Source organism: Piliocolobus tephrosceles, chromosome 9, assembly GCF_002776525.5.
Source record: "Piliocolobus tephrosceles isolate RC106 chromosome 9, ASM277652v3, whole genome shotgun sequence".
Lineage (NCBI taxonomy): Eukaryota > Metazoa > Chordata > Mammalia > Primates > Cercopithecidae > Piliocolobus > Piliocolobus tephrosceles.
The window spans coordinates 23,312,353-23,338,594 of NC_045442.1; the positions used below are offsets into that span (position 1 = coordinate 23,312,353).

General features: G+C 38.3%; 1 protein-coding gene across 4 annotated transcripts in view; it reads right to left on the reverse strand.

The window, feature by feature from the left end:
• Positions 1–26,242, reverse strand: part of MXI1 (MAX interactor 1, dimerization protein) — an 83,128-nt gene continuing 56,886 nt past the window's right edge. For 3 of the 4 annotated variants that reach the window (XM_026446679.2, XM_026446681.2, XM_026446680.2), the window contains 3 exons: positions 7,595–7,709; positions 6,771–6,942; positions 3–1,797 (listed from right to left, as the gene is read on the reverse strand). In XM_026446679.2, coding sequence (XP_026302464.1) covers positions 1,634–1,797; positions 6,771–6,942; positions 7,595–7,709 — 451 coding nt within the window. In that variant the 3' untranslated portion in view covers positions 3–1,633. Of the gene's footprint in view, positions 1,798–6,770; positions 6,943–7,594; positions 7,710–26,242 lie in introns of all 4 variants that reach the window. The other variant, XM_026446678.1, reaches the window with a different exon arrangement.

Sequence of the window (26,242 nt, forward strand, 5' to 3'; positions counted from 1 at the left end):
TGCACTGCTAAATATGGTTGTCTTTATTTTCTTTTTCCTTGCCCAGCCCTATCTAAACATAAAATAAAACTACAGGACTGAAATTAACAATCCATTAAAATCAGCAATAAGTTATGAAAATCATAAAGCTTTTTTTTTTTAAGTAATTAAAGGTAGTTAAATTATTTAAAGTATACAAAGTCCAAACAGCCAGGGGTAAGGTCTCCAAGAGGCCTTCCCGGGGTAAGAGAGAGGGCCACAGAGGAACTTTCGAGTTTGAAAGACAAAGGGACACATGACATCAAAGTGCAGGCTAGAAATTTCACTTAGAAGAAAATATTACTGAAAATATTCGTAAGAGTACCAATAGCACCTGCACAGTGGGACTGTGAGGGAGAGAGAGACTGCCTGTAGGAAAATGGAAGCAAATCTTTACATTAAAATGAAACAAGTGCTGAACTTAACTATGTTAACTATGATAGTGTGTCTACAATAGATATCAGATGGTTAAAAGCTGGTAAAAGGTAATGATTCTAAAAACAAAAATAGCATTGACCTTTTTTCTACCTAGCCCAGACCTCATTCATTTTGTGCACGATAAAGAGTGAGGTGTGAGGTGTTTTATATCAAATGCTGCATCAAAATAGATGATTTTTTTTCCCCATGTGTTTTTCCACTATAAAAGACATCTATGTTTTTTTTTATGGATAAGCTTTAAAAAGATGTCATTTTGGTTTTCAACACATATAAACAGTTATCAAAATCTGAAATAAAAATGCTGCTGTGGCTCAGACCTTGGCCTGCTAGTCTGCGTGCACAACTCTTCTGACCCACGCAGACACAGAGGCACGTGGAGCTTTTTCCTTCTGGCCCCCCAATCCATACTCATAGGCCTTGTAGGATAGAGGCTGTCATGCATGAACTGCTCCCATGTGGCCTAAGGGCAGCAGGATGGAGAGCTGGCAGTTGGGTGCCCTAGTGCTAACAATGCAGGATAAGGTTAGCTTGCTTAGCATGGAATCCAACAGAAAGCTGAGCTGCATGATGATCCCTTTCAAAAGGCTTCATGGGAGTCTCTCCTTTTGCAGAGCATGAAATGAGCTTTTTTAAAAAAATAAAATAAAATAAAGGATTGATCATCCACAGGCTTCATGATAAACTGTCCCAGGCTGAGTTTTAATAGCTCATTAGCTATCCAAGATTAATACCTGATTTTCTTGTCTTTTCATTTGAATACTTTTTATTTTGCTTTTAGGACCATAAAGCTCAGGAAGGGTTCATAACCCCATCCTTAAATGTGTCTACTCAATGTAGTATGAGCAAACTAGAAAAGCGAAAGAGGATGGCATCTCCAATGTTATCTCCAATGTCCTCTTTTCAATCAACTCAAATCAAGAAAATTTCACACAAGTTTTCTGCTGCCATTAAAAATTGTGATTTTTCCAATATGAATATTCTGAATATTTGTTCTCCTTGGGAGGCTCTGCCCCACTTTTTGCTAAGTATTTGCTTAAATACAGGTCCTCTGACCCTTTTGTTCAAGTATAGTTTAGTTTTAAAGAGGAGACTGCATCATGAACCCAATTTAAGAGATTGTTTGTATTGAATTGGCCCAGTGAATATTTTGCCCTGCACTGTTATGTCATGCTGGGTTCTATGAAGTGAATGAAAGTTTGACACTGGCACTGGAGTAACCCTCATCACTCCCAATACTCGGCAGGCTGCTGTGGTCATCAATGTCACTGATGCTGGTGGTACTTATATTGTCCACTTCTCCATGGGAGAACTCTGTGCTTTCAACATCCACTTCAATCTCCTCTGCCAAAGGAAAAAAAAAAAAAAAAACATTAATAAGTATAGCGCACTTTCAAAAACTAACGGCATGAGGAAAAGAGGTACAAGAAATGTTAATACAACAAGCTTATTATCAGTGATCCCTGGAGAACAGAGGAACTGAAGGTGAAGAGACAGGAATATTTTTTTGCCAAGGGGAACGTCTGATATACAGTGGTGGTCTTAATTTAGGCAGCAAATTTACTAAATCCTTTGACGCCAGTCCGTCTGGACCTCCCACTAAAACCACTTGGCGTATTTGGGAATTAGTGCTTAATATTAAAAGGTCCCAACCCCCAAGTGGTTTAAAAACATCTGTTTTGCATTAAACCACAAACTAATACTCAGTTCTGTTTATTAATCAGGGTTGCCTTAAATGGTGGGCAGGAGCATAAACTTAATATAGGCAAACTAGAAAATTTACCCATCCAGGCCTTTGGTAGTGCCATTCTACAGATAGTTCAACAGACTTCTAGGATTCATCATAAAGATCTTCAACTAGTCAGTCAAACAAGTCATTATAAAGTAGAGTTTGAGGGGTATGTCTTAGATTTAATTTTCTTGCATCAAATATAGCTTGAAATAAGGGCCTGAGACTTAAAAGTCTTCAGATTATAGTGAGATCCATTTTGGTGGTAGTATACAGACTTAAAAACCAAACATTAAAAAAAAAAAAACCACAAATAAATATTTGACTCAGTTATCAATAGATAATGTTGCTGGATGCAGTGTCTGTAATCCCAGCACTCTGGGAGGCTAAGGCAGGAGGATCGCTTGAGCGCAGGAGTTTGAGACAAGCCTGGGTAACGAAGTGAGACCCCATTTCTACCAAAAAAAAAAACCCCCACAAAAATTAGCTGGGTACAGTGGGTGAGCCAGTAGTTCCAGCTACTCTGGAGGCTAAGGTGGAAGGATCACTCTTGAGCCCAGGAAGTTGAGGCTGCAGTGTGCCCACATCTCATCACTGCACTTCAGCCTATGTGACAGAGTGAGACCCTGTCTCTTACAAATAAAAAAAAGTCTTAATTGTTAAATACTAGCTATTCAATCACCAATAATATACATAAAGCAATACACATTAAAAACAAAAAGGAGTTAAAAAGTTGTTTTCTCCCATCAGAGCTAGAGTGAACCCAGGATTTTTCATTTACCTTAAAACAAATTCAAAGCCTGATGTTTCACATTTGGCACTGACTTTAAGGGGTCACACTAATCACAACTGCTTTAAAAAAAAAAAAAAAAGTGGATTCAGCAGGGTGCAGCCAGCACTTTGGGAGGCCAAGGGAGGCAGATCACGACATCAGAAGTTCAAGACCAGCCTGACCAATTTGGTGAAATCCTGTGTCTACTAAAAATACAAAAATTAGCCAGGCATGGTGGCACGCGCCTGTCATCTCAGCTACTTGGGAGGCTGACGCAGCAGAATCACTTGAACCTGGGAGGCAGAGGTTGCAGGGAGCCAAGATCGCGCCACTGCACTCCAGCCTGGGAGACACAGCGACACCCTGTCTCAAAAAAGTGGATTCTTGTGAGGCCAAAAGGACAGGGTGAAGCTATTTCCAGGAATATACTTTTCAAAAGGGCTTGTTGCTTCAAAAGTTTTAGAGATTCTAGAGTTGTGTTTTTAAAATGTAGGCAGCTATCCAAATAATCTATTAATTCATATATTTGCTCTATATCCATATTGCTTCAGAAACCATTTTTCCCCGCACCACTGAACATTCATCCAACCTACAACTAGAAGATAATAACAAGGCACACTATTCAAAAGAGCATGCTGAACTCAGTCAAAACAAAGTAAAATGATGGCCAGCACAGCAGCTCACACCTGTAATCCTAGCACTTTGGGAGGCCAACGCGGGAGAATTGCTTGAAGCCCAGGAGTTTGAGACCACTTGGGCAACAAGGCCTATCTCTATTTTAATAAAATTTAAAAATATGTTCTAAAAATAAAAAAAAATAAAAAAATGAGAAACTGCTTTAGCCAAGTGTACCAGAGATGTTAACTAAAAGCCCCTGTAACACTACAAAAAGGAGGTTGCCAGCTCAGGACAAGGATGGTACTTGGTAAGGTACTACTAAAGTAAGGTACACTGGGAACACTAAAAAAATTATGAGAGCTATAGTGATGAAATAAACCTTCCTCTCTGAAATTTGGAGGTAGTTGGGGTGGGTACAAGGAGGAAGTAATAGGAAGGACAGCTAAAACCTAAAGACCTAAGGAGGTTTCCACTAGTTAGCAATAGAGGAAAGACCAGGACACCAAGGTCTGGGTTATTTCTGCTATACCTAATTCAGGGTTATTTCTGCTGTACTTCACTGTTATAAATGCAGAATGTCCTTCAGGTTCTTGCTACTGCCTCTGGTAGACCTTTCTTGAAAACTGAGTGCCACACAAAAATAAACTTTTACATAGAAAAATAACAGAACAGAAAAACAAGAACTCCTAGGGTTGTGTTAAAAAGGATGAAAAAACTATCTGAAAGGCTCCTACTCACCAAATCTGGGACAGTTTGAGCATTCAAAAGAATTTAAAAGGATGACTGCAATGGATTGGAACACATTCGGTACAGCAAAACGTGAGTTCATGATATAATAAAAAACCAGTAAAACCAAAACTTGTTACTTCTGGAAGTTGCTATGGTACCAGCTCTGTTTGGGAAACTGATAAAGCAAAAAACAAGACCAAGCATTTATCCCACCTTCCCTGTATGAACTTTATTTCAGGATAACAGAAAAGTTGAGAAAATGTTTATAGAAGAAAAACAGTTAATAAATACACAAAGAATGACACAATTAGAAAACCACTATTTTAAGACACCTCAATGAAATAAGGGCAATAATTGCTAAAACTATTAAGTTAAAGGCTGATACATGTATATAAATGTATTAAAATGACCTCACCTGAACCTACTGATTAATATTAAAAGTGCGACAACTAGACACAATACTGATGTAACAGGAAGTACAAAGCACCACCTATGAAGTATTCTGCATCTGCCAACTGGTTTACAGTAAATATAAAGGACATAACATGTTAAATGACACCATGAGGATACAACCAGACAAATCTAGGATGTGGGAAATTCTGTAAGAAAAATGACTCAGTCTCTTGATGTTTAAAAAAAAATGTACAGGCCGGGCGCGGTGGCTCACGCCTGTAATCCCAGCACTCTGGGAGGCCGAGGCGGGCGGATCACAAGGTCAGGAGATCAACACCATCCTGGCTAACGCGGTGAAACCCCATCTCTATAAAAATACAAAAAATTAGCCGGGCGCGGTGACGGGCGCCTGTAGTCCCAGCTACTCGGGAGGCTGAGGCAGGAGAATGGCGTAAACCCGGCGGCGGAGCTTGCAGTGAGCTGAGATCGTGCCACTGCACTCCAGCCTGGGCAACAGAGCAAGACTCTGTCTCAAAAAAAAAAAAAAAAAAAAAAAGTACGTATATACACACACAGATCTATACCTATATATTCATTCATGTTTTCTCTGCCAAAGAAGTCTTTTTGAGATGTTATATAGAAATCAGTTTTTGTTTCTACCAAAATGGTGTGGAACAGGAAAAATTATTATAGATTAATATCTTAAAAGGCACATCAAACAAATGCAATGTGGCCTTTGGATCCTGATTTAAACACACCAATGGTAAAATACCATTTTTGAGACAACTGGAGAAAATTTATCACAGACTGGATATTAGATGATATTAAATAAGATTATCTGATTTTATTAATTTTGTGGAGTATTATAATTGCATTATAATTACATTTTTTAAAATCCTATTTATTCAAGATACATACTGAAGTATTTAGGGGCAAAATAATGTATCTGGGATTTCAGTTAAAGCATTCCAGAAAAAATACTGAGGGTGAGGGTAGTGAAAAACAGATGAAACAAGTTGACAGCTATTCAAACTGAATGGTGGGTATACAGGAGTTCATTATTCTATTCTAAGTATATTTGAAAATTTCCACTTAAAAAAGTCAAAACCAAAAAACAAAATCAGAGTCCTAAAAACAAACAAAAAAACTCTGTCATTTGTCTCATGTTTTAGAATCCTGAAGAGCTCATGAGCTCTTTTCTCCAAATGTAAGGCTTCAAATCACCAGTGTTTACCTCTGGGATCTTTTAATGTGATATGAAGCCTGAGCGTGGTGGGAGCTTTAGAAGAATGATGAGTAAAATTCAAACCATTCTTTTTTGGTTGACTTCTGTTCTTTAATTCTGTCAAAGACAAATATTCTAGGATAGATGGAAAGCGAAATAAAGGGTGTTGTACTTTAAAATCTACATATAAAAATTAACATCACCAGTAATAAAAACTTTGACGTCATGTATCTTCCTGACATGGGCACATCATTATTTTTTTTTTTTTAGACGGAGTCTTGCTCTGTCGCCCAGGCTGAAGTGCAGTGGCCTGATCTCGGCTCACTGCACGCTCTGCCTACCGGGTTCACGCCGTGCTCCTGCCTCAGCCTCCCAAGTAGCTGGGACTACAGGCGCCCACCACCACACCTGTCTAATTTTTTGTATTTTTAGTAGAGACGCGTTTCACCATGTTAGCCAGAATGGCCTAGATCTCCTGACCTCGTGATCCACCCACCTTGGCCTCCCAAAGCGCTGGGATTACATGTGTGAGCCACCGGGCACAACATTGCTTCTGTGATATTCCTTACCCCAACTGTATACCCTCAATCTAATCATTTGAAAACATTAGACAAACCCATATTGAGGGACATTATATATAATATAAATACATAAATTATATTTTTTTTCAAGAAAAAAAAAAGTTTAATAGCCCACACTGGCTCTGCTAGACAATATTATGATTGCATAAAACCTACAATGTTACACTGTTGACTAAAAAGAAAGCAAATACGGTGCCTCCCAACATACCCTCCCTAAATCCAGATACAGAGACGTTTAGTATTTCATTAAACAAGAGGCAAGTTGCCTACCTCGCTCTGAATCAGAACGATCTGAAGAAATAGTTGATCCAATGCTGTCCATTCGTATTCGTTCCATCTCCTGAGGACCCTGCAGCTGTTCCAGTCGCCACTTTAAAAATCTCTGTTCTCGTTCCAAATTCTCAAGCTGGTGCTGGCTCTTCCTTTCAGCTTCTTCAAGTTTCTGAAATGATGAAATGATTTTTACATTTGTGTATAGTCCAGTACAAACAAAAAAACTGATTCCTTCTTTGGCAGAGAAAACATGAATGAATATACACGTGTGTGTGTGTCTGTGTGTGTGTGTGTCTGTGTGTGTGTGTGTATAAAAATACATAAATACATTTTTAAAGCCTCCAAAATGAGAATGCATATAAATACATATTTTTAAAAATGAAAAATAGTTTTGTCTTTACTTTTGTGTGTATGTAATGAATGCTATGTTACTGAAGAAGATGGACTTCTAAAAGTCTGTAATCTCCACAGAGAAACTTCCTCTGTAGTGTGGTATTTGATGGAAAAATACTGAAGGACACAGCCAAATGAAGTCATCTCCACCAGAGGGCACAACTGCCTGCCTTCTGAGTATGAAGAGGGTAATTGTTATTTTCCTAGTGTTCCCAGCTCTTCAAATGGCCACACTGTCAAAACAATTTAGTTTAATCAGGTTATGTTGTTCCCATCAGATTAGCTGATAAGTTTTTAGAAAGACTTCTCTTGAGGTCAGTTACTAAGGAGGGCATGGTGAACTAGCTGATGTATATGAATAGGAATCAGTGCCAATAATTAAACCAGAACCGAGTGAATTGTGCAAATCTGAAAGTAAAAATTCTCACCTTAATGTGTGCTTTGGCTTTGTTGAGCAAACCAAGTGTTGTGTGCCTGGTGCAGTCTGGTCCTAGTGGAATCAGAACTTTTAAGCGTTCTAAACAAAGGCGCAGATGAGCTCGTCTAAGAAAGACAAAAAGTCAAATCAGCACAGTCTGGATATTTCACTAGAAATATCATAAAATCTATTTTAAGATAAACAATAATTTGCATCTATTCAGTCCATAGGATAGATGTTACACCCCTAATTCTCCACTTTCAAAGAATGTAGGGGTGGCTGCATTTCAGTCTCTGCTATTTCTGTTGTACTCTTTAGACAACAGTCACTTTAGATTATTATCCCCAATGGTAATCGCTGTCAAGATGGTTTATTTAACTCACCCCATAAACTGTCTCAACTGTTATAATATGGAAGTGTGAGAACATACCAGGACAATTGTATTTGATCTTGAATAACTAAAACCACAGGCGAGAGGAGAGGTTTTCAGCTGTGGTACCCCAAGGGAGTATAAAATGCTCACAAGTTTCTATTTCCTCCCTCCCACCTTTTACTTGTTTGCACATGTGTATGTGGACATGTGCGCGGGTGCACACACACACACACACACACCCTACTTCTCTACAACCGTAGCCAGCCTACAATGTGTTACATGTTGTTATATATTAGTTTGAACCATATGAAATTTCTGATATTCAACCACTTTTCACTTATAAAAATGGTGATTTCTTATACTCCAATACAAAAGAAAAAGCAAAATTTTGTGACCAGCTAGGGTAGGATTAGACAAAATATATGTCCTGTGGTCAATTCTAGCCACAGAAATAACCCAGAAAATAATCCCCTGCTTCTTACCTAAATGTGCTAGCTTGTTAGCTTAATTTTTTTTTTTATTTTTCTCGCTTCTCTCTCTCACTACCTGCCTCCAATCCACAAGGACAACAGGTGACAAAAATTACTTACTGACAGTCATTGCATTCTCTAATCTACCCTTCCTGTGGGAAAGTTGAGGGAAATTTCTCCTAGAAATGATAGCAGAGAACCTCATGGATTTACCTTCCCTGTGCCCTAAAAGAACTATGATCATGGTGGTGAGAGAGTTCTGAGTATTTAACTTCATCCTAAAACAATACTAGTCCACATCTTTGGTCCTGTGTTTCATAAGGGATAAGGTAATCCAGCAGTTAACAGCATATCTGAAAAGAAAATCCACAAATATGTTCATAGTTTACCCCTCCTCCTTAAGGACCTATAATTGAACTTTCAGTAACTGTCTTAACTGCGTCAAGAACAAAACACATACCCTCCATTCTCTTCTGAAAGAGGACCAAAATGGTTTTGCTAATTCACACACCAAACTATGTGCTTTCTCTGCCTTAATAGACAAGAAATAATGTCAAGTGAAATTCTCAAAGGCTAGCAATTTGAAAGAGAGGTAGGAGAAGGCAATAAGCAGCCAATTATGTCATGATAAACAAGGATGATTAAGGGTAATGAGGTCAGAGGTTTGGCTGATGAATTAAGATTCTTTTAGCACCTACTAACCTAACTATAGTTAAAGGTCTGACAGTATTTCCATTTCAAATTTCTTTATTGAGTTCAGTACCTCAAGTCTAATATTTGGGTCCAGGCTGAAACCTGACATAAGTGACGTGGATAAAGGAATCCCTAAATTAAAAGTGTATCAATGGATTCTCCTTAATAATATTTAACAACTTCAAAGTCACTTTCCTCCCCTGCTATACTACTCAAATGCATGGAACCTTTAGCTAAATTTTTATTTTTAACTGGAAAATTTCTTAGGTGAGGATTCTCATGTGAACACAGCACTCTCTTGCTCAGCAGACCAAAAAAAGCAAACAAACAGCGACAACAACAAAACACTGGAGTAAAAAGTGCCTTTAAACTCTTCATTAAGATTATTATGGCAGCCGGGCGCAGTGGCTCAAGCCTGTAATCCCAGCACTTTGGGAGGCCGAGACGGGCGGATCACGAGGTCAGGAGATTGAGACCATGCTGGCGAACACGGTGAAACCTCGTCTCTACTAAAAAAATACAAAAAAATAGCCGGGCGAGGTGGCGGGCGCCTGTAATCCCAGCTACTCGGGAGGCTGAGGCAGGAGAATGGCGTAAATCCAGGAGGCGGAGCTTGCAGTGAGCTGAGATCCGGCCACTGCGCTCCAGCCTGGGCGACAGAGCGAGACTCCGTCTCAAAAAAAAAAAAAAAAAAAGATTATTATGGCATGTAACAACTGCACTCATATAATATGACTGGAGTGTGGGAACAGAGACTGGCAGCTACACTAATAGACATTCCAGCTTTAAATTCAGTCTTCTAAAAAACTCAACAAAGCAACTAGTAAAGTTAAGCACATTACCACAAGAATACCTTGTCAGTTTTGTTCGAATTAACTCCAAAACTTCAGTATATGTAAGAATTATCTTGTATTTTTTAGTTTTTAAGAAACTTCAAAATGGGCTGGGCATGGTGGCTCACGCCTGTAATCCTAGCACTCTGGGAGGCTGAGGTGGGCGGACTGTTGGAGGCCAAGAGTTTGAGACTAGCCTGGACAACACGGCAAAACCCCATCTCTACTAAAAATATAAAAGTCAGCCAGGTATGGTGGCGCATGCCTGTAATCCCAGCTACTCGGGAGGCTGAGGCACGACAATTGCTTGAACCCAGGAGATGGAGGTTGCAGTTAGCCGAGATGGCGCCACTGCATTCTACCTGGGCCACAGAGTGAAAATCTGCCTCAGGAACAACAGGAGAGGGAGGGGAGGGGAGGGGAGATCAAAATGATTCCGTAAACTTTCATATCAAGGAAAAGAAAGGTGGGTCTATTTTCCATTTTGTGATACTTGCTAAAACCTAGAATGAAAATAACATATTAAAATTTTTTCTCTCTTTAATCATTCCATGTATTTACTACATGGATTTTACGTACTTAGCACTGTTTCAGATACCTGCTTGAGAAAGAAAAGTAAAAAAGAAATGTTACGTTTAAGAGTTTACATTCTAGACTACAGAAAGAAACATACTATTTTGTATCATTTGGTCCACACTGATTGAGTCATACAGATATCAAGGACAATAGAATTTGAATAAATGGAGAGATTATAATCAGAGGAGGTAGACTTGAAAAAGAGGTTGAAATTTGACTTTGGACTTGAAGAATATTGAATTTGTCTGTGAAAAAGCGAGGATTCTCTAGGTAATTTAAAAAGTAAAGGACCTAAATTTATAGACTGGGAGCAAGTTTAAACATAAAATTTTAAATGCCTTATTTTCTCTCCTTCAAGGGAAAACAACTGAGCTGGAATTCTATAAGGAAATAATCAGCTAGTTTCAGCTGTCTGAGGATCTGCATTGCACTGACAAATCAGGAGGTACCCAGACCAAAGTTTGAAAAATGCCTAAATGAACAGGGAAGGCAGAATGCTCTAAAAGATATTTTTTATTAGCCACTACTGAACATTTATTGTCAAATAATCATTCATCTGCTCTGATACAGCTTACACCAAGAAAATACACCCTGAGATCTCTCACAAGGGCCAGTGATGCCATTCTTCATATTTTGTAAATACAGTCCTCCAAAATTGATATTAATATGAAGGATGAACAGTGAATTATTTCCTCTGCTCTTGTGGAGAGAGGTGTACCTGTGGAAGATAAATGTCATTTCCTTAAGTTTTTGTATTTAAATGTAACAGGCATTTGGAGAGTAGAATAACAAATGGTTAATGGCAGTTGAAGAACAGCAGCTGACCAAGAGGGAGAGTCCCATCCAAATAATACACACAGTTACCACATGTCCTTAGATGCCACTTAGGTAAATATACCCTTCCAAGAGCAATGGATGCCCTGTAACTGTAAACTGGAAAGAGTTAAATCAGAAAAATCCATTCTCCTCAATGTGTAAGTTTTTTTCTCTCCCACAAATTCTTAGAACAGCAATTGTATGGCAAAATTATTCTTCCTTTTCAATGGTGCTGCTCTCCACCCTTTCCCCCATATTCTCCCTGTTGGTAACCAGATTGCAAGCTTAACCACCAGTGACCTAGAAAGGCATATCTTTTGATGCCATCTGGTCCTTTCTTTTCTTGCCTTCATTCTCATGTGACTGGTAGCTCAAGAGCCTCCTGTATGAGGTTGCCAAATCATGGATGCTGTAAGACTTCAGGGGAAGGAAAAAGGACAAGCAATAGAAGCAAAAAGCTTGGCTTGATTTGAAAATCCTTATTCACGGGCTGGGTGCGGTGGCTCACGCCTGTAATCCCAGCACTTTGGGAGGCCGAGGTGGGCAGATCTTCTGAGGTCAGGAGTTCGAGACCAGTCTGGCCAACATGGTGAAACCCCGACTCTACTAAAAATGCAAAAATTAGCCAGGCATCGTGGTCCATGGCTGTAATTTCAGCTACTCGGAAGGCTGAGGCAGGAGAATTGCTTGAACCCGGGAGGTGGAGGGTGGAGTGAGCTGAGATCGCGCCACTGCACTCCAGCCTGGGTAACAGAGCAAGACTCCACCAAAACAAAAAAAAAATCCTTACTCACTGAGGAAAAAAATTGCAACTATCATATGATGATGTTTTTCAAGTCTCTAAGGAAGAGAAGAGCTGACAGAATAAGGATTCATGAAAGGCATGGTCCTGCACCTCTAGTAAAAGAAGGGAAAGAAGGACAGGGAAAGTTAAGGCTGCTGTTCTGAATATTATGATGAACACTAGACAAACAGCAAGTAGAAAAAACCTGGTACTGAAATATTTATAGAACTAGATTTAATGGAAACTAATTTTTTAAAACATTTAGCTCCTTGGTAGACATTTACTTTACTTTTATTTAACACATACCTTTTTAAAAAAACATGAACAGCTAATAAAAACTGTAAAACTGAAACCTTTCCTATTTTAGCATGAGTTATAGTAAAACAAAGTTAGAATTAAAGTACTGCGGCAGGAAGTGCCCTGTGAGAAAACTGGAGTTGCCTTGCTGAGAGGGAGGGGGTTGGAGAATGAAGAGTTCCCAAAGTACTTTTATTTTCAAAGACACTTTGAGTTCTGTTTTAAAATGAGATTTTAAAGTGGGTTTTGCCCAGGGGAAAAGGTAATTCCCAGCCACTAACCCTGTTAGAGAGAGGCGTCCTATCAAAATTAACCACACCTTCAAAAAAGGGCAAGCCCCTTGTGGGATAAAGAACAATTAGAGTCTGGCTTTTATTTTGGAAGACTGGGATCATTTTTCCCTGAAGGAACCAATGCTCCTTTTGATTTCAAACTCTGTAACCTCTACTGCCAAACTGATGTACCACAGAACATGAAGGGAAATGATTTTGCTATAAAATGGCTCCACTAGTAGCTGTGCTATTTTAAAGCACAGGTGTATCAACTATAGGAAGTGTACACTGTTGTGGGAAAAGAGAGGAAAGAATACCCTTTCAGAAACAAACTCTGAGTATCATTTGATGATGTTTTTCAAGTAGTCTTTAAAACTCTAATGCCCCTGTCCAACAATAATAAATCTAACCCCTGCCTGGCCCCACAGATGATCCAGTGGCAGATGCCTTTGGAGGCATGGTCCTTCATTGGAACCTGCTTATCTTTCATTCTTCCACTCTAGGATACCTAGACTTTACCAGGTAACTAAATCAAAATGGAAAGCAAGTCAAGTGATGGAGACAGTGCTTATATTTTCCTCTCTGCTCAATGTTACGTAATAGGCTATGAGTCCTCCCATGAGCCACATTCTTCAAAGCTGCAGTGGCTTGTGGCCAGGTTTCCCAACTCCCAACACACACTCCTGCATGTGACAGCAGCTAGCTACTTATCCTACACATCCTATATACCAAAGTGTCTCTAAAACTTAATGTGTTGAGAATCTTCTGAAAACCCAAATTTACCCCCCAAAAAAACCCTGCCTGCCTGTTTTCCTAATGAAAAATGACATTAAAAATGGATCCTGATATATCAAAAGCATATTGTGGCTGAGTTTTATTTACTAAAACATGTACGATCATATTCTGCTGATCAGCTTATTCTGTTCATGAAATAAAAAAGCTAAACAAAGGCCAGGCATGGTGGCTCATGCCTGTAATCTCAGCACTTTGGGAGGTTGAGGCGGGCGGATCACGAGGTCAGGAGATCAAGACTACCCTGGTTAACACAGTGAAACCCAGTCTCTACTAAAAACACAAAAAATTAGCCAGGAGTGGTGGCACGCGCCTGTAGTCCCAGCTACTCAGAAGGCTGAAGCAGGAGAGTCGCTTGAACCTGGGAGGCAGAGGTTGCAGTGAGCCGAGATCGCGTCACTGCACTCGAACCAGAGTGACAGAGTGAGACTCCATCTCACAAAAAAAAAAAAAAAAGCTAAACAAGCTATTTCTACAAAATGGCATTTGATAATTGTACGTTTCACCTACAACTCATATATTATCTAATTCATAGTACATAAACAGACTATTAACTCCCAGGTAGTAACTTGGCAAGTGGCATGTCCCTAGTGTCAGATCTGATTGTGGTAGTCATGGGACTTAATGATGACAGAAATAAAAACTTAGGAAAATAGCTGGGACTCTCTTCTCACTTTTCAAAAAGAAGCAGCTTTCACTTAGTCTTAATTGGTATCTTATAAAATAATCAAATAGAAATATTAAGTGTTATAAAGTTGCAAATTATACAAATTGCATATAATATATAATAATATAAATTATTCTGTCACATTGTCAGCCTCAGCATGAAAGGGCTTATCTGTATACAAATAAGAATTAAAAGGGTTGAGATGCATGTTACTCATTCTTGGGAGACTTTTTAAAACCACTTTCTTTCAATAAAATCTAAATAGTTTTTAGCATAGGCTATATATACCACTAGAGGTATTCAACACTGAGCCAGAGGATATTTGAAGCCACAGGGTTATACTATCCTTTCCAGAAGTCTTAATTTTTTTTCAAAAATTTGGAAGAAAAACATTGTATATAAAAACAAGCACAGATAATGCAAAATATGTTTTTAAAAGAAGACTTCAAATTTCCTATTATTTCAGGCAGGTTGAGTATTCCTTATGTGAAATGCTTAGGACCAGAAGTGTTTTGGATTTCTCATTTTTTCAGATTTCAGAATATTTGCATTATATTCAGCTGAGCATCCTAAATCCAAAAATCCCAAATCTGATCTGCTCCAATGAGCATTTCTGTTGAGAGTCATGTTGACACTCAAAATGTTTCAGATTTTGGAGCAGTTCAGATTTCTGGACTCGGGATGCTCAACCTGTACTACATCCCAGGATCTCCAGGAATTTATGTTCAGACTGCTAGAGCAAATCACTACACATCACTATAGACTTTGGAACATCATTTTTGACTCATGGCTGGGACTGTGTCTCTCAAAGGTTTGAAGAGGGAAAAAGAAGGGACAAGGGAGAAGGGAGAGAAGATATGGAAGAGAGAGGAAAGGGAGATGTAAATTAATGATGACAAAATAGTAGCATATTCTTTCTCAAACTACACAGATTCCACGTAGGCTGAAATGTTATTTAGTCTTTACAGCTCAGAAATATGACGAACATGAAGTGCCACTCAGTCAATAACAATTATCATCGGTAAACAACAGTGCCCTGTTATACCACTGAGCTAAATGCTGTAACGATTTTTCAAGTTGTCAGTAATCTTTACCTTTTTGAAGACTATAATTTAGTCCTCTGCCTACCACCTTTCCAGCCTCATTTCCCATAACTCATACCCTTGCAAACCTCTTCCATAACCAAATGTGCTTTATTTATACTTGCCAATTTCTCTACCTGGAATGCCGGTCTCTCCAAATGTCCACCTGGGGGGCATCTAACTCATTTTCAGGCCATGGCCAAACAATTTCTTCCACAAGATCATCCTAGGGATACTCTTTCCTCAGATAATACTTGATTTTATACTAATCACACTGTATTTCAATTGAGACTGAAGCCATACTTTCAGTCATTTCTGTTTTCCAAATAAACACAATGACTGGCACACAGTGGGGAAGAGAGATGTAATATTTCTAGTGGATGTCTCTGGGACTCTTTAACTCACCAAAGTTGAGGTAACAATCAATACTAGGACCTCCAAACAGTATAATTAGACGCCAGGCTAGCACTTGTGAGAGATCTGTTTATGAATGCCAGAACTCTTAACCGTTTTTTTGTTGTTTATTTTTTGTTTTTTGTTTTCTGGTGCAACTGAAGTCACCAGCAAATGTTAAGGTGCACACCACCAAAGATGTCTACATGTAGAGTAACCAACAGTCTCCAACTTAACTCTTCATGAGAGTCAACACTTTTTTTGTTTGTTTTTGAGACATAGTTTCACTCTGTTGCCCAAGCTGGAGTGCAGTGGCAGGATCTCGGCTCACTGCAACTTCCGCCTCTCCGGCTCAAGCAATTCTCCCACCTCAGCCTCCTGAGTAGCTGGGATTACAGGCGCGTGCCACCACACCTGGCTAATTCTTTTATTTTACTAGAGACAGGGTTTCACCATATTGCCCAGGGTGGTTTTGGACTCTGAGCTCAGGCAATCCGCCCGCCTCAGCCTCCCAAAGTGCTGGGATTACAGGCATGAGCCACCGCATCCGGCCAACACCTTTTTTAATAGTAAAGCAAAGAGTTTAAGAACTGCAGCTTTTACAACAGAATGACTTTATCAAAGTATTTACAGTGATAGGGGCCTAGGACTAGGAAAACAGAAAAGAAACAGCTAAGAAAACCAAGGTATGAGAAGGGAAAGTCCAGAAAGAAATATTCCATAAAGCAAAGAAGAAAAAAATTAAATCAACAGTTCTTAGTCCCATGTGATAAATGAGAAACTAGTGTATGCGTAGGCTTACAAGATCCATGGACTGCCTGCTAAGTTGAAGACTATAGTGCAGAACATATAAACAACTATTTTTTTAATTATCCTGCATTCATGTCTAAGGAAGACTTCATTTTTGACAGCCTCATTTGAAAAAAATAATAATAATTAAATCTTGTTCCAGAGGCATTTGTTCTTGACTGGAACTCCCACAAGGAACCCAGTCTCCAAAGTGATTTAACAGAAATTGCTCACTTGACATCCATTCTGTGCTAAATTTAGTTTCCATGCATACTTCCAAAACCCTCTCTTATCTGTTTATAAGGATTTAGTTAAAAAGAAAAACTTGATCATTCATTCACCATATTTCTTCTTTGGTCACACAGGAACTTTCTGTATTCCAAGTTTCAAAGTCTGGGAAACAGGGCTACATCACTGGAGAAAACAGTGGCAATTTGTTCTAAATACAAAATAGCTTATTTTCCTTTGGCAACTTTCCAGGGGTTTGGGTGGACGGAAGGGATACTCCTCTCTAGAGAGATCAGGCTCTGAACTTGGACTACTGTCAAAACTTAGCCATCGATGGGAGAGAATTTTTTTTAATTATCTTTCACATCAATTTGGAAACTGATTAAAGATTTCTGCCTTATTAACAGTTTTTCTACTCTTTGGCCTTTTGTTGGTGTTCTTCCCTATTCTGGCAGCCCCCATTGGCTGATTTAATGGTACCAAGGGGCTGAGAAGTGTTGCTGTCCAAAAGAAAAAGCATTCTCTCACAGGGACTGGGAAGGCAATCTGCAATCACAACAGTAGCTACTTGTTAATTTTCTATTTGAAACACAGTGATGTCAATAGTATTGTACCCTGCCAGCCACCATGGGGTAAAGTACATTTTGAAACCAAAACAAACTTCCTACGTGCTGGCAAGTGAGATCTGAGACACAGTGATAACGTTCTATAAGACACTGACCTAGTTTTATATACAAAATGCAAGAATTAAGTCTACTCTTCTATGAAAGTTTAAATCTAACTCTCACAGCTCTATTCCTACCCAGAGGCCAGTATAATTGCTTTATTATATCAAATTATTGTCCAGGATGGAAGAGGGAAATGATGAAATACTGTTACTGATCTCTAATTAAAATGGTGATCTTACATAGCACAAAATAGCACATTTAAAGAATGCTTTGTAATATAGCTGTTCATGTAGAAGCATAAAATGAAAATAGCAAAGCACCTTTAAAGATGGCCCTACTAATAAGATGTGAGTTGTAAAATAGCTCATTTTAAGGAGATATATTCATGTAGGAGGAAAGACATTTTATTCAATGGAACAGGAATAATCTGACCCAAGAATTAATTCACCCCGAAAGGCAAATACTCATAATTTGTACTGAATATGAGTACCCTGAAATAGAGAGTTAAACGATTAAAAGTGGTAACCATGCTTACTACTGGCAGATGGCAAATGATTTGGCATTGCTGGACATCTGCCAATCCAGTTAAGCCAGCCAGGAATTATTTTTAAAGTCCCATTTTAGAACAATTTTCCCAAAATCAAAATGCAGTTTGTTTTTTGGTGAGGAGGAGATAAAATCTGCGGTAGAAAAAGGGTAACAAAGTGAACTGTTGGCCAATGTGCATGTGTATGTGGTGGTGTCGTTGTTAACAACTGAGGCATTTACAGGCCATTTGCAACCTCTGGAAAAATAAATTTCACAGAATTCAAAATATGCCATAGTCCCTAATAATAATAGAGAATCGATGTTTTGGTATGTCTTTTTATTTCTAAATTACTTAATTGTTCTGAGCTCTCTTTCATTATACTATATCACCTTTTTTTTTTTTTTTTTTTTCCCCCTGACCACAAAGGGCCCAACTGAAGAGTAGTTTTTGAGAGTAACTTTTGGAGGCAGCCTAGCATAACACAACACCTGGCACCAATCCTGGGCATGCTGTCCTCTGATAAGGCAGAAATTTTCTCAGTGTTATAGTAAGGCACTTACAGATTAGCACTTTTAGGCAGATAGAAAGTGAACATGCCCTAAGAACTACTTTATTTTTTAAAACCCTTCTGAAAAGGGAAAGGTGGTTTGATAGATTAACACCAATTACAGTTATCTCCTCTTTATCAAGTAAAAGACTGGGTTCAAGTTGTATCTGGGTTGCAACATTACACTGTGTGACTTGCTTCTATTTATATTTGTCTAAATCTTAGTTTGACTCTCCTCTAGAAAAGCCCAGGAAAAGATTAAATGAGAGAGGAATCAGAGCTCTAGTATTTATTTTATATGATTCCAGCCTCAGCTCAATACCATTACAGTTTTCTAAGGACTGCTACACAAGTGCTATTATTTTCATGTCATCAATAGCTCAGGAGAACAGCCCTGAAAAATCTATACAGTTCCACAGATTTGAGAAAAGAAGGAAGAGCCAGGCGGAGGGGAACATGTTTCATTTTGTTACCATTGCCAATCAATAATTTAGTTGTTCATCAGGCAGGTTGTGTGGCTCTCTTGCCTAAGTATATTCCAACAGCAAGAACATATTGACCATTACTCCAACTAAAGAAGCCAGTAGAGTACGGAGGTTACATTTTCCAATCTTGGCCACATTTCCTTTCAGATACTGCAGGATGAAAGTTCTAAAACATCTTTCAGGATCACCAACAACTGTTAACTCACAGAACAAAAGGCATATGAAGGATACTTGGACACAGTGGAAAATAAGACCCAACATATATTCTGTATTTTCTTCTAAAACATCAATATTTCTTGAACATTGCAAACCAGCAAACCCATATTCCCTCATTCATCTGACCCAATATATGCTAGCAGTAAATTCCAACTGTTTTCAAGGAAGTCCTAAGGGCCCATATCACCAAATTGCTTCTTTAAGAAAAATCATTTTCCATTATAAAAATAGCAGTCTTGAAAAGTCAATCAGCTCTATCTAAATTGTTATGTTTCCAAATGTTTTAACTGCAAAGATGGAATTTCTAATCAAAAAAAGAACCTTATTTAGAAAAGAGTGATTTTTTTCACAGCTTTGTCGAATACAAGCTGTTCTATAAAGGAGTAGTTGTGAATCAGGCTGGAATAAAGTGAATCAAGATAGAAAAACCCTACAAACATTACAATTCTAAAGAAAAATGACATATTTGGTTGCATCAATGGTCCAGATGCCAAAGAGTTCACTTTTGACAATGACACCAACAGATGGCTCAGAAAAAACTATGATGGCTGTCCTCTATGACAGTAACCAATATATTACAGAAACATATGCCTAACATCTCCTTACTAAAGCCCAATAGCAATATTTAATCAAAGAACTGATCTAAACTTGGTTTGATTTTATTTCTAATAGGGTAGTAAGATAGTTACCACACATTGTATTAAGAATTTTTTTAATTTGAGAATTCCTCTTTTAAGATTCAAAGGGAATAGACAGCCTCATTTTAGTCATTACGATTTTTGAAGAAGAAATCTAAGTGTACCTTTTCCTGATTTCTGGGTTTCTCCCTTATCTTAATTTAGCCATTACACTTCAACGTTAGAAAACCTGTACCTTTCTCATTTAATTTTAGATTTTAAAGGGACGACTTTGCTCTAGTTACTTCAGGATAAAAGTATCAGAAAATAATGCATTCTATGAAACATAGATTTTTCTGTAATGGCATAAAATCCCCTATCAACCTCAGTTTTTAGGGAAGCTTACAAGAGATAGGTTATGGGTTAAAATTTTTAAAAATCAATAATCACGGGTTGATGCACTAAAGCAGGCAGAAAGTTTTAAAAGGCACAGGATTGGCCGGGCGCGGTGGCTCAAGCCTGTAATCCCAGCACTTTGGGAGGCCGAGACGGGCGAATCACAAGGTCAGGAGATCGAGACCATCCTGGCTAATACAGTGAAACCCTGTCTCTACTAAAGAATACAAAAAACTAGCCGGGCGAGGTGGCGGGCGCCTGTAGTCCCAGCTACTCGGGAGGCTGAGGCAGAAGAATGGCGTGAACCCGGGAGGCGGAGCTTGCAATGAGCTGAGATCCGGCCATTGCACTCCAGCCCGGGCAACAGAGTGAGACTCCGTCTCAAAAAATAAAAAAATGAAAAAAAAAAAATTAAAAAAAAAAAGGCACAGGATTTCCCATGCAAACATCTTGCTTGGGCTTTTCTATTAAAGGATGAGAAGCACTCAGATAAAATACAAGGTGAAATACATGATCTCAAAAGTTACTAGGCTCTTCATCATATAGGGCCTACTAGAATAAAGTTGACATCTTCAATAGTACTCCAAAACAGAATGACCTCTAAGAAATTATGGAGGGCTGGTTGGGCGTGGTGGCTCACGCCTGTAATCCCAGCACTTTGGGAGACTAAGGCGGGCAGATCACGAGGTCAGGAGTTAGAGACCATCCTGACTAACACAGTGAAACCCCATCTCTACTAAAAATACAAAAAAATTAGCCGGGCGTGGTGGTGGGTGCCTGTAGTCCCAGCTACTTGGGAGACTGAGGCAGGAGAATGGCATCAACCCAGGAGGCGGAGCTTGCAGTGAGCCGAGATTGCACCACTGCACTCCAGCCTGGGCGACAGAGCAAGACTCTATCTCAAAAAAAAAAAAAAGAAAAAGAAAAAAGAAAATTATAGAGGGCTAAGGAATTGGATGTTCAGTTATCCTTATTTACTTAGAGGTAATGATAGATTGATCTGTCCCAGTTGAGGCTTTTGGTTGTTTTCACAAGACATTTGGGCATTCACCAACATTGCCACCACAAAAAGAGGGAGAACCACTGTAGACACTCCTTCATAGAAAACACAGCCATTAAAAATGACACTGTATTTTAGCTGTTATCAGAGACATACCAGGAAAGCAACTGTAAATTAATAAGGTTGTATCACATTCTCCAAATGTAATCTCAGGCCTGTATCTATCTTATCCATGCTGAAAAGCTGCAAGTTCACTTTCACCCCAGAGTAGGTGACAACTATAACAAGTAAAAGAGCAAAAATGACTCAGATGTAGTATTTCTCCTGAAAGCCCTTTTAAACATACTGGAAACATGATAAAAACCAATTATGGCAAACTCCAAGAGAGAACCATGCAGAGGAATAGCCACTCATTTCTAAGCTGTTCATATTAGCTTCAGCCTGGGATAACCCCTGCTATGAGTTTACCTCAACTCCCATCTCAAATACACACAACTTAGCACTTAATTATATGCTGCTTACAGAAGCTTATAATATCTTTTGTCTTCTACCTAGACTACAAGTCTCCAGAGCAGGGCTTAGGACTTCTACTTCTTTTATCCTATCCCCATTACCTAGCATACAGTCAATGCCTAATACGTGCTTGTCAGTTGATTTGTAATTATCTTTAGAAGTCCTCTGTCAGTGTTAGGATCTATACCACTTCAAATGAACTCCCATTTCCACCAAAAATTTCAAATCAGAAAACATCATCTTGGGGTATGTAAGACTGTCAAGAGACATCAGCATAATTACCCATTACTTGTAAGTCACCCTACATTGATAATCAAAGGAAGTTCAAAATAAATCCTAAATTTTCAAGATCAAGTAATCAAGGAAGTTTGAAACAAACCCTAAATCTAAATTTTTAACATATTTCTTTATTCTCTCATCTAAAAGTGCAAAGGGTGAGGAAGGGAAGAGAGTCAGAGAGAGGAGCCAAATTGTACTTTATTGAAAACAGTAAAACTGTTGTTAAAGGATAAACAATTCTTAACTATTATTTATTCCTAACCACTGTTGGGCCTGTACTAGCATCTAACTCTGCCATACTCAAGAGCTCTACCAAAATCTTCACCTGCCAAGAAAGATGTGTCCATTTTGCAAATCGAAGGTGCCAAACTCAAACATATGTTTGAGCTCCAGCTTTTCCATATCCGAACTAAAAAATCCTAAATAGAAGTAGAATACAGTTCTCTATACCATTTCTAGAAAACATTTCTCCATCAAGGACCACCATTTGAAAAAACAAAATTTTTAACATAAAGCACTAAACAGCAGTAGCCTCAAGCTAATGTTTAAAAATCAATTTTTTTCCATTCCATTCAACTATTACTAAACATTGTTGACTACAATTTTAAATGAATGGAATTTTATTATGGCAAATTATAAACCCAGTTAAAATCTAAAAAATAATAAAGTTAACAGGAACTTGCCTGAGTAAATTAATCAACATAAGAAATCTTTATCTGGATGAAATTTAAAATTTTATGATCTCGAGAATATTTAAAAATTAATTACTAGGACGGGGGTGGTGGCTCATCCCAGCACTTTGGGAGGCCGAGGTGGGCAGATCACGAGGTCAGGAGTTTGAGACTAGCCTGGCCAACATGGTGAAACCCTGTCTCTACTAAAAATAAAAAATTAGCTGGGCGTAGTGGCGGGTGCCTGTAATCCAAGCTACTCAGGAGGCTGAAGCAAGAGAATCATTTAAACCCAGGAGGCAGAAGTTGCAGTGAGCCAAGATCACGCCATTGCACTCCAGACTGGCGACACAGCGAGACTCCATATCAAAAAAAAAAATCAATTACTAATATATTTCCTTCTAGCACAGCAAATCAGAATGTGTTAAACAAAACTATTTTCAAGTTTTCTAATAAAATGCCCAATACAGCAGGAACAAGTTTTGGTATATGATATTTGAAACTCACTAAAATAGTTACAAATTACTTTTTCTTTTTTTTTTTTTTTTTTTGAGACGGAGTCTCGCTCTGTTGCCCAGGCTGGAATGCAGTGGCGTGATCTTGGCTCACTGCAAACTCCGCCTCCCGGGTTCACACCATTCTCCTGCCTCAGCCTCCTGAGTAGCTGGGATTACAGGCGACCACCATCATGCCTGGCTAATTTTTTTATATTTTTAGTAGAAACGGGGTTTCACTGTGTTAGCCAGGATGGTCTCAATCTCCTAGCCTCGTGATCTGCCTACCTCAGCCTCCCAAAGTGCAGGGATTACAGGTGTGAGCCACCACGCCCAGCCAAATTATTTTTAATAACCTCTTATCTCTACTTTAATTGCTTCACAGCCTTCAAATGAATCAAACTCAGAACTCACATATATGTAACTCATATACCTTTGTGGAAAAAAAAAGATGTGTATATGTATCTCTCTCATACACATAGACACACACACCCACGCTTTTAAATTGTGGTAACAGAAAAGTGGCTCCAGATGAACCCATTGACCATTTCAATAATAATCTCTGTAGCTAGCAGCATGTATGGAAATTTAGCACATCCTAACATATTTTCCTAAAGCTATTAATTCTAAACTAAGAGAGACATTAGCTTTCCAAATAGGAATAGGTCTTCCTAAGGTTCTGTCCAAGATCAGTGTTCCAGCAGATCATGGAAACTTCCATGAAAGATTGTATTTCTGTAAATAATTCTACAGGCCTTAAATGATGTCAAATTAAATAGTTGTGAGAAGAAACAAAAAAAACAGAAGGAAAATAGGATTAACACAACTGCAGATGAAAATCGTAGAAAAGAGTTTATCTAGAAAAGCAAGCTGAAACCTAAGATGCTATATCAAATTATAGAGCTACTTAGACAGAACAGGGTAACACCACCTCAAGGGCCAGATACTTGTATAAATTCCAAAAATTCTGAGGAATGTTTTCGTAACAAAAAAGATCTGTCACAGCTTCTATGCTAATTACAGTAAACTTCAAGTTACAATGGAGTTTCTTGGTCTGCTGCACCAATTCAAATACAGAAAAAAATGTACTTTCATCTATAAAACCATTGCACTCAAGAGGCATTTTCTCAAGGTACAACTTTAGCAAAGAGGTCCCATTATGAAGCACAATCACCACATATTTCCTAAGTGGGTCATATTACCTAGAATATTCTATGGGGACAAACTGTTCTCTTTGAAGCAGGAGTGGAGAACAAAACTATTTTCCTTGGAAAGGGAATATATTTGCAGGGTAGCAAATATCTCAGTATGTGCCTTCCTAAAATATTTTCTATCTTGACATGGCAGGTTTTACCAGCAAAAAAAAACTCAGCTATTTATTTGACTTGGCAGTCAACTTTTTCCTCTTAATCTAACGAAAGGTGCAGAGCCTGCTACAGAAATGTTCCTTACTAATTCACCTTAAGTATTAAGTGTAAGGCACTGTGTCAGATACAAAGACAAGCAAGTTACAGTTTCTGCCCTCATGGAATATACATGCTCTAGCAAGAATATAAATGATCTAGAAAGGGAGGAAGTAACACTATAAAGTAGTATGGGCTAAAATTCATAGAAGTGACACAAACAGTGAATCTGAGATAGGAATTTAGAGAGATCAGTTTGGATAATCAGGAAACACTTTGTGAAAAATTATGTATCTTAGCTGTGCACCTTGAAGGTAGTGTAAAACACTCTGATCTGCGAATCAGAAAACCTAGTTTCTCATCCTGACTTTGTCATTAACCAGACTGGCAGAGCATATTACTTAAAGGGACTTAGATTTTCAATACTCTACTAGATGATCTTCTAAGGTCTCTCCCACCTTTATTATCTGTGGAAATGTATGAACAGAATACATTTATTGCCTTTTTTAAAATCTTACTTTAAAGTACTGTAAACTAAGTGGTTCAAAAAAAATCTTTTTCACAAATTAATGCACTCTTACTACAGAAATTATGACAATAAAATCAACATGATCATTTCCCCTTGAATCTCACTCCTTTCCCCAGAAGTAACAAAAGTGTATCCATTTGACATCTCTTTTGAGGTGTGCCTTTTCCGATGCATTTATATACACATACATGTACATACAGAAATATAATCATCCCACAGTATCAATGGGGGATACCAAAATCCCCAAATGCTGAAGTCCCTGATATAAAATGGTGTAATATTTGCATATAACCTATGTATATCCTCCTCTATACCTTAAATGATCTCTAGATTACTTTTAATACTTACTACAATGTGAATACCATGTAAATAGTTGTTGTATTGTTTAGGGAATAAGGACAAGGGGGAAAAGTCTGTATATGTTTAGCATAGATGCAATTTTCCCCCCAAATACTTTCAGTCCATAGTCATTTGAATCCATGGATGTGAAGTTCACAGATACAAGAGCCAACTATATGTGATTTTGCTTTGTTATTTTTTAACATAAATGAGATCACATTGAAATGCTATTTTGCAATTTGCTTATTTTCATTTAATATGACTTGGAAATCTTTCCACATCCATGTGTATACACATCTACATCATTCTTTTTACTTGCTACATGGTATGGATGTATCATCATTTATTTAGTCATTCCCCTGTTAGCAGAAATTCATGTTACTTCTAATTCTTTTGTTATTATAAACTCTTTTGTTATTCTTGTTCATGCCTATCTGTGCATGAGTAGAAGTTCAAAAAGCAGGGGAAGTATATAGTCAATCTGAGCTGAAGTTATAAAGGTAGAAAATATAGAAGAAGATGAAAAAGCTCAGACCAGGCATCCATATTTTCAGCAAAGGGAGAAATGAAGAGTCACAACAGGATACTGGAAATACCTTTAGACTAGGAGATGGGAGATACGGGTCCTAGCCGTTGGATCAAAAACTAGATCTAAGAGTAAAAAGTGGGATTGGGTACTTCAAATAGCAGAAATTTTTAGTCTCGAAGAAATCTTAAAAGATATTCATCTCTGTCACATAATTTTAGAGGAACTAAGGTCCTGTGTGTAAAGCACAATATAATTTGACGACCCCTAGAGCTTTGGCTTTTGCCTCACATTCTCTTGGAGGGGTTAAAAAAAAAATGGTTTGAACAGTCATTATGATAAATGCTATAGGGGGACAATGAGAAGTGAAAATGGTCAATC